The sequence below is a fragment of the Lipophrys pholis genome (assembly GCF_963383615.2).
Source record: "Lipophrys pholis genome assembly, chromosome: 5".
In the NCBI taxonomy this organism is placed as follows: Eukaryota; Metazoa; Chordata; class Actinopteri; order Blenniiformes; family Blenniidae; genus Lipophrys; species Lipophrys pholis.
In genome coordinates this window covers 22,205,675-22,214,402 of record NC_137628.1, presented here as the reverse complement: position 1 = coordinate 22,214,402, position 8,728 = coordinate 22,205,675, and the positions used below count along the sequence as shown (strand labels likewise).

The window sequence follows — 8,728 nt, the reverse complement described above, 5'->3', positions numbered from 1 at the left end:
CAGCAAAAGTGACACTTAAGTAATTGGTGCTTCTCCTCTACAAAGCCTTTAGTAGGTCTGTCCAAATCAAGACACAGTTTAATGCAATGATAGCTTCACTGATATACCAGTGAATTCCAAAAAAAAGAAGAAGAAAGAAACAGCAAGGCAGAAAAGCAAAGATATCAATGCCAACTGTTCAGCAGCTGCTGTTGTTCTCACTGTCTTTGAAGACCGTGTGTGTGTGTGTGTGTGTGTGTGTGTGTGTGTGTGTGTGTGTGTGTGTGTGTGTGTCCACAGCCACAGCATGTGGGCCAGCCTGTGACAAGCTTGACTAAAACACTGTTTGTGAGTTGTTACACTGAGAAGTCCTCACTGAGTTTGGGACCAAGAATAAAATCTGTTCAGGAATATTAAACAGGCACTTTATACTGTCACTCACTCTCACCAACATCACTGCTCCAGAAACCGCACCGTGACTCCGTGTTGTAAGAATCTGTGCCATGTAGGAGTTATATTTAAATCTGGAAAACAAGGATTTCATATTCAAAATCTGGCTTGTTCGTTATATACAGTGATGGAAGGTCCAGATTACAAATACTTGCGTTACTGTAATTAAAAAATTTTTTCAGTGCATGTACTTTAATGAGTATTTTTTTAAGCAATTTAATTCATACTTAAGTGCAATTTTCACCCTGTAATGTTTTTCCCTACTATCCAAATCATAAGCTGCTACTGATGTCATCCCGGTTTAAATAGCTCTTTGTTTATCATTCAAACTATTTGTCTGCTTTTTTGTGGCCAATGAGTATTTATTAGAATGGAGAAAAGGCCTGCTTAAATCGAATTTTGTTTACAAAATAATTTGCCATAGTGTCTTGTCGACAACTTGTTTTCAGTTACAGAGAGAAGATACAACTGAATGCGAGTGTGTGATTGTCTGTCTTTGTGTGTTGAACTGTGCAGGGTGTGACCTGCCTTCAACCATCGTCAGCTGGGATCGGCTTCATCAGCTTCATCAGCTTCATCAGCTTCATCAGCTTCATCAGCTTCATCAGCTGTGACTGTACATTTAAAAATGATTGAAGATCGATGGACGGATGGCTGCTTCTAACAATGGAATTCAATACTGCTAAAAAGTAACTAATGTGATGAGTACTCTTTTCTTTTGACCTAAGTTGTTTTTTTAACAAATAAAATTGAAGTGGTAACAGAGTACAATTTAAGCAATGTAATGGTAGTTATACTTTAGTACAAGTTTGTATTACATGTTTTAACGCTGGCTATACAGCTACTAAAACAGACATTGAGATCACAGTGTCACATAAAGTATTGCCCTGACCACATTTGCAGGACATTACGTGTATTTTTTATTCTATTTTTAGTTTTTCCAGGGGCAATACATTGTGGTGTTGCTCCAGCAATAGCACTGAATCCTCCCCTGGGAAACATGAAGGATTCTTGGATTTTTTTTTAATCTAAAAAAAAAAAAAAAAAAGGAGGCTTCGTGTTTCTCATGGTGAATGTGGAAACAGCTGAGTTTTGTTCAGATGAGCTGTCGAGCTCGGCTCAAACGTTCTTCAGGTTATTTTTGGAGCTGGATGTATCTGTTTTCTTTCTATTCCAGCTTCCTGCAGCTGTAGCTCTCTCTCTTTGTCACCATAATCATCGGTTACAAGTCACAGTTACTTTCAGCACAATTTACGACTTAGTCACAGTTTGATTGCACAATGGAACAAATGTCATTCATCTCCACGTCTGAAGAGAGGAAAAACAATTCTTCCAAACATACAACCAGTGCTTCCTGTTTTGTCAGCAATTAAACTGTAAAATAACCGATGTCCTCTGTGGCTCCAATATCATTCACTGGAGGCCACTGAGTATGAGTGGCATGCACATTCTCTGGAGTTCTGAGGTTCGGGAGAAATGACGGTCTTGCATTATGTTTCTTCATGAGTTTTCTCTTGCCTTGAACTCGATCCTGTGGGAGTTTTCTTTCCTCTGCTCGGCTTCCCCTTCCCCTCGTTCTTTTCTAGCTCTATGAAAGACCATCCTCCTCCTCACCATTTCTAAGACAAGATCATGCGTGACGTGGAAATAGAGTTAAGATATAGAAGCAGAGGTTTTGTATGAGCAGATAGGTTTGAATAGTCTCCACATATTCCTGACAGACATCCAGGGATAGAATACATTCATACACAGTAATGCTGCTGCATGTTGGGATGTAACTTCTGTGTTGTGCATCAAACATTATATTTAATTTTCTCTTCAGGGACAGCTCTCTGATGATCTGTGAAGGTCGAAGCCACTCTCTAAAGACAATGAACTATTTAGCATTAGCGTCCACATATTCAAAATATCCACATAAAATTCAGAGGCTTTGAATTGAGGCTTTTTTCTGATTTAAAGCTTTTGCTATTGTAAGTGGTACAGCTCCATGCATTCAAGGCCAGGTCCTCTGGTTTTCAGCTCAGTTTGGGAGTCCCTTTGTGATTATCCCAAGTGGAATTTATTGTTGCTGTACTCTGACTCTTGGTACTCACCACATACTGTGAATCATCCTTTTTGAGATTTCTGACCTTGACACATACCTTGATTTTTCTGGACTTTTACAACATGTGATTCTTGAAATTCAATTCTATTGAAGTTTTTTTTTAAATTTTATTTTGTATTTCATTGTCTGTTTATAGTAGAATCAAATGGAGAAGAAAAAAATCAGTGCCCTTATTTGATGAGATTTATGGCTATATTTTGGTCTTTATGAGCAGTGAACTGAAATTAAAAACGGCCCTTCCTGTATGTTCTATTTTTACTGTACTGACCAGAGATGGATTGCAACAAATGCATCCTCTGTACTGACGGAAAACAAACTGTAACATTCCCATTATCCTCTAACCAAAGTACACTACTTGTAACACCAATAAATCAAGTTGCAGACTTTATTTACATTACATATTTATCCATCCCTTTGACAATAACACAACACAACTATGCAAATCTTTCTGACATAATGTCCTGGATCACACATTTCTTTTGCTATTTACATGATTTCCCTTGTAGCCTATGCACTTTTTTCCAGCGTGCGGCAAACAAATTAACTCAAGACCAAACATATGAAACGTTTTATGTCCACTACATTGGAACATTTTAAGATATTTATGAGATATTGCAATGGTGTTACTAACTCTCTGGACTGATGAGGTGGGGTCTAAAATAGAATAGCCAGCAATATGTTGCCACGTGATGTTAAATGATCTACAGATCATCAGATTCTGGCACTTTGATGGGCTCCAGTGTAATCGTGGGGAGAATCAGATGGGTGCCCTCCGTTATCCACCCCTGGGCTGTCCTGTTGAAGGTGGGCCGCTTCACTCCCAGTTCCTGGAGTTCTGGGTATCTCGGGGGGTTCAGGTCGATCTCGGGGAGTTTGAATGTGATTCCCCGGGGAGCTTTGTCAAAGCCTCCATAAGGAGTGGCGACCCTGTAATGCAGACCAGTGAGTGAACGTCACTCTCTAACCTCTGCTAATTCACTGAAATTCGATTGTCGCTGTCTCACCGGTTGAAGCATTTGTATTCAGGGAGATCTGGTCGTGGGTCAAGCTCAGGCATTTTCAGTTTGACAGCATCTGCGAGGTCGGGGTCACGGAGCATGGCCTCATCCCACGGAGAGTGATAAGATTTGTGCAAAGTTGAGGTCTGTTGCTGATCTGTCTCTGAAAGGGAGAGCAACATGAGAGCACAATGTGAACAATTGTTCGTACACTTCAATGGAGATGTGACAGCTTGGGCTGCTGTTAGGACTTTACGAGTTAATGCCGGGCTGTTTTCTTTATCCCGTATACGTCAAAGTCGGGCTGTTTTCTTCAACCTTTTTTGAAGCTAAACTCTTAAAGTGGACAGGATTATGAATAGACACTGTGCATTGAGGACACTTAACACAGACAGACTTAGATGTCCATCATTGCGATCTCAGACCTTAAAATAGCACATAGTTGGAGTGTGTGCTCATCATATAATGTGTCTACTTGGGACGATTCCCCACTGAGGCATATTAGAGCGATCACAGTTCTGTGTGTCCTGTTAAAACAACATAGTCAAAATGAATATTCTCAAAGTTACTGATACTGTGAAACTGGTTGTAGTTTCATTCAGTACATGATGTCTTGCTATAATTGAGATACCAGTTGTCGTTATTATGACAGTGTTACATAATCAGTGCCTCGTGTTTAACTGTGCAACATAGCTCAATTGTAGCCTTGTGTTGAAATAAAAGAGGGTAATATAAACAAACAGCTTTTGATGTGAAAAATTCACTTACTGTTATTCATATTTCTTTCTTTATTATCATATTTAAATGTATATCACAGTTTTTGGTTCTGAATACACATGAACAGTTTAATATCGTGGATTGCATTCATACCTGAAACAACAGTTTCTGCATTGGTGGCATCTCCATCTGCTGGTGCCTCCACCTTAATTTCCACAATTTGTGTATTGTCATTAAAAATGTTGTTCTGCAAAACAGAATAAAATACAATATGTAATGGAAATATCAAATATTGCAGCTGCTTGTTACGCTGGTACATTTTCCAATGACTGCAGTTGTGGTCTCATGACTGAGAGACGCCACGTACACGAGAACTGGTGACAGTAAAACACACATCAACATGCACCGATAAACATAGAAGCAGCTCCTCAACAAAGTGCCTGAGCTGCTGCTCAGAAGATTTAGTGGCAGGATGCTGCAGGCACGAGGCACATGTCTCTGTTATCGTCCATGTGCCTCAACACTTCTTTTTTATTTTCCAGATCACATTTTCTTTTTCAATGATAAGTCCAAAGTCAACTTAACTGATTTTCAAGACAGCTTATTGTTTCAGGTCATTATTGTGTGAGGAAATGATCATATCCAATCTCTCAAATACATTGAATAACTTAAAAAAAAAAAAAAACAGGTAAGTTGACTTACGTTCAGCAGTACGTTTGCTTCATTTTGAATACTTTCAAATGTGTATTTCTCCGATCGTTTCTGTCGCATTTTGAATAGCCGGGAACCCCTGTTAGAGAGGAGTGATAACTCCTCCAGCATGATGTCTTTGGGAGTGCACAGCTTCTTTCCCAGATCCATAACGTCCCCTGTCAGGCAGCCAAGAAGACAGAAATATGTAAACATGAGCAAACAAGTGTGAAAGTGTGTTAGTTGACACATAAATCAGTAAAATCAGTCTAATAATTCATTTCGTGTTTGGAGTTACAAACAAAAATTTGGTCAATATGGCTTCATAGAATCATGTTTTTTTCATTGACTATACTTTTTTTTTTTTGTAATGTTCCTTAATGTCCTGACCTTTTTCAGTTGTTTGGGGTTCATTTTGTTGTAATTCACGATAACACAGTAATGTAATAGTGGGCAAGAAAGAAGTATTAGTGTTGCATATCCTGCTACAATTTACATCTAATTCCAAAAATATAATTTGGAAGGGAGTGAGGGTTGTGGGTATTGGGCTGAATCTAGTTTTGGAGCTGAAAACAGCTGTGTATGCAAATATAGACTCAATATAATTATCCCTTATATTATTTCGTCATCTGAACATGCTTAATGAAGAGTTCAGAGTTCGTCAATGTCAACGAAGGTATCACAATGATTTTAATTTCCATTATATATGTCCCATCATGGAAAGTGACTTGTCATTGTACTTGAGCATCACTTTTGGATGTGCACGATATTCCTTCGTCCACGTTTACAGACAGAATGTACCCCAGCTGTCACAGACCTTCACCCAAACAGCTACGCAGTTGTCCTCAGTGACTTTCCTCCCCTCTCCCACCCACACTGCCACCCACCCAGAAATAGACTTTCGAGAAGGACAACGACAAAGGATTCATCACCATAGGTAGTAAATCATCTCATTAGCTTATTTATGGCAAGTGTGGTCGAGGAGCCCCGATATTTTGAACTCTGATCAGAATAGATCATCAATTCTTGCAGCGCAGTGTTTGTCCGCCAAGCCCTCAGCTTTAGCATCATACCACTGGTGCCATGGACCTCTCGGCAAATAGCTGCTGCACGCTTCTTCCGCTCTCCAGTTGGCATTGTACAGAACTGTGACATTGTAGCTTGGGCGAGGTTGGCAGACCTCAGGAGGACTGGAAACACATACAGGACACAGGATGTAGTTCCACTTGTCACGTTGTAAAGAAGTTAATGTGCTCCTCATATAGCCCACCAAAGTCCATAATATAGTGCCAGTTCATATGGGGTTTGTTGGGGTTAAATGCATGGCCGCAGTTTGTGATCTGACGGAACAATACGGATTTGTAAATGCACATAGGCCATCACTAATGGAAAACAAAGTCAGGATAGAGATTTACGGTCTCACTCTGTTGTGTTACATAATATACTTGCACATGATACAGTTTTTCAGTCTTTAAGTCTGTCAGTGTGGTGTCAGCTTGTAATGAAACCCGATTTAATGATCTGGATTGAGCCTTATGAAAAAAAATAATAAACTGCCAAGTCAGCATTTGTCATTTTATTATAATCTTTGCAGACCTCGCATTGAGTGATTACAGCACATTGCGTAATCCTTAAATCCCCATTGTACTTGCATTGCTACAACACACATACACACAAGTAATTCTTAAATCTCATCCTACGTCACTGCGCTGGTTTTTGAGCTTGTGAGCTAATGTTGGTGGCATCCCCCTTTAATGTTGTCACAAATATCGGCTGTCGAAAGGTCAAGGATGAATACTGTGTCCTAAGTTTAAATGCGTAGGTGGACAGAACAAATGCCCAGTGATGCCAGAACAATACTCAAACGGACTTTCAAAAATAGAAATAGTTTACTGAGGTTGTACTTTTGAAGTTTGTCAAATTGAGGAATTCAATATAAGAGGGTACAGGTCTGGATGTACCTCTTCAATACTTGTAAAACACACTTATTTGCCATGCATTGCTGCCTTTGGGGAATTGCATTTGGGATAAAAGTTCAAATAATTTTAATTTAAATAAAAATATAAAGCAAAGCAATGCTCTTAAAATACACTTTATATACTGATAAGCCCTTGGACATCCACAAATCCTGAAATGTTCACGGCAATTTCAGGATACCACAAATTTAAGATGCAATCAAATTTATAACATCACAGGAGTGACTTTCTTGAAAGCTCAAACACAAATTTACCATGATTTAAATGCAATTATACACACAAAACACACATTGTTGTGGTTAGTCCATACCTTAGACGTCGTCCCTAGTGTGCAACCTGTATCCTTGACAGCTAGACACAGAGACTCAGGGGTCAACCTACAGTAAGGTAGTTTGATCTTCGCTGATCTTCACACTCCTGGACACTAAAGCCAAACTGTGAGTGTGCCTCCGTGTCTGTTGTGTGAGTGGAATGCAGCTTACATCAATAGGCTAAATTTAACCTGCCAAACACTCAAAACCCCTCTCAAACACCATGGGGTCAGAATAGCTGCCCAACAGAGGGAGGAGAGAGAAAGGAAGGAGGATGAACAGCACACGTACACAAGCGCACGCTAGGGGTTCTCAGCCTAAAGGATTTCCCTCCTGAGAAAAACTCCTTCCACTTGTTTCTGAATCCTCAAAGGCAACTGGTCTCTGTGGGCTGACATAACCTGTGAGGCACTGCGCCCTCATGCAAGAGAGGTCATTGGTACAAGACGCAGCTGCTGCACCGTTACTTCTGTTGCAAACCGAGTCAAGCCACAGTTATCGTGTGCAATTACTGACTCGGGATAATGATCAACAGGGCAAGTGAGGAGGGTTTAAGGGTGGTGGTGCTTCCCCGAGAAGATTTACGATGGCAGCCTTGAGAGAGAGAGAGAGAGAGAGAGAGAGAGAGAGGCGTCGTGGCTTTGGTGGTTGGTGGCTCTGTGGGCTCGGGGGTGTCCTGGCATCTATGCTGGGGGGTTACGGCCTGGCCTGGGGAGTCCTGGGCGGGGATGTGGGGGGGGCTCTGCTCTGGGCCGGGGTCGGGCCCGCTGGGGCGGGATGGGGGGGCTGGGCGTCGGGCCCCGGCTGGGCTGTCGACTGGGGGGAGGTTGGGGGCGGGTTGTCCGGGCCCTGGGGGTGCGGGGCCTCCCCCTTCCCGGTGGGGGTGCCCGCTGCGGCGCTGGGGGTGGGTCCTCCCTCTGGCCCCCTCCCCCGGTGGGGCGGGTTGGCCCCTGCTGCCGCGCTCCGGGTCTGCCTCATTCCCGGATTGGGGGGAGCGGGGTACGGGGGGGGCTCCGGGTTCTGGATGGACGGTTAACTGAGAGTGACCTCCAGGGCCTGATAGGGGTGTGCGTGTGCGTGTGAGTTGGGGTGTGTGAGTTGGGGTGTGTGGGTTGGGGTGTGTGGGTTGGGGTGTGGGGCTGTGTGGAGTGGGCGAATGAGGGGGGGTGCCCTGGCCACTGGCCTCCGGCTGGGCTCGCACTGGGCCCTGCGGGTCTCGGACTCTGCTGTCTGGCCGTTGGGTGGGGTGGGGGCTCCCTGCCCGGGTCCCCTTGCGGCGCCTTGTTTGGGGGGGTGTGGCCCCCCTGGTCCTAGGCCGGCCGCTCGGGGGGTGGGGTGGGGCAGCGCGGGGGGTCCAGCTGGGCCAAGGTCCTAGCGACGGGGGGACCCCCTCCCTCAGAACCCTCCCTGCCTTACCTCACCTTATATTACCCCACAATAGGGAACAGTGGGGCGGTGCCTAGGTGGGGGGTCCAGGCTACTTAATTGCGGTCTGGGTCCTCC

General features: G+C 43.2%; 1 protein-coding gene across 3 annotated transcripts; it reads right to left on the bottom strand.

Moving 5' to 3' along the window:
* Positions 1-2,653: 2,653 nt before the first annotated feature.
* On the bottom strand, positions 2,654-7,886 carry myoz2b (myozenin 2b). Of its 3 annotated transcripts, none has more exons than XM_080464408.1 (6): positions 7,225-7,886; positions 6,012-6,128; positions 4,951-5,117; positions 4,402-4,495; positions 3,538-3,694; positions 2,654-3,460 (listed from the first exon to the last, which is right to left on the bottom strand). In XM_080464408.1, the coding sequence occupies exons 2-6, from the start codon at positions 6,091-6,093 to the stop codon at positions 3,235-3,237; spliced, it is 726 nt and encodes a 241-aa protein (XP_080320534.1). In that variant the 5' UTR covers positions 6,094-6,128; positions 7,225-7,886; the 3' UTR covers positions 2,654-3,234. The 3 variants fall into 3 exon arrangements, with proteins under 3 accessions (XP_080320534.1, XP_080320536.1, XP_080320535.1); XM_080464409.1 differs by having other exon boundaries at positions 2,906-3,460; positions 6,012-6,278; positions 7,225-7,340; XM_080464410.1 differs by lacking the exon at positions 6,012-6,128 and having other exon boundaries at positions 7,225-7,748.
* Positions 7,887-8,728: the final 842 nt, after the last annotated feature.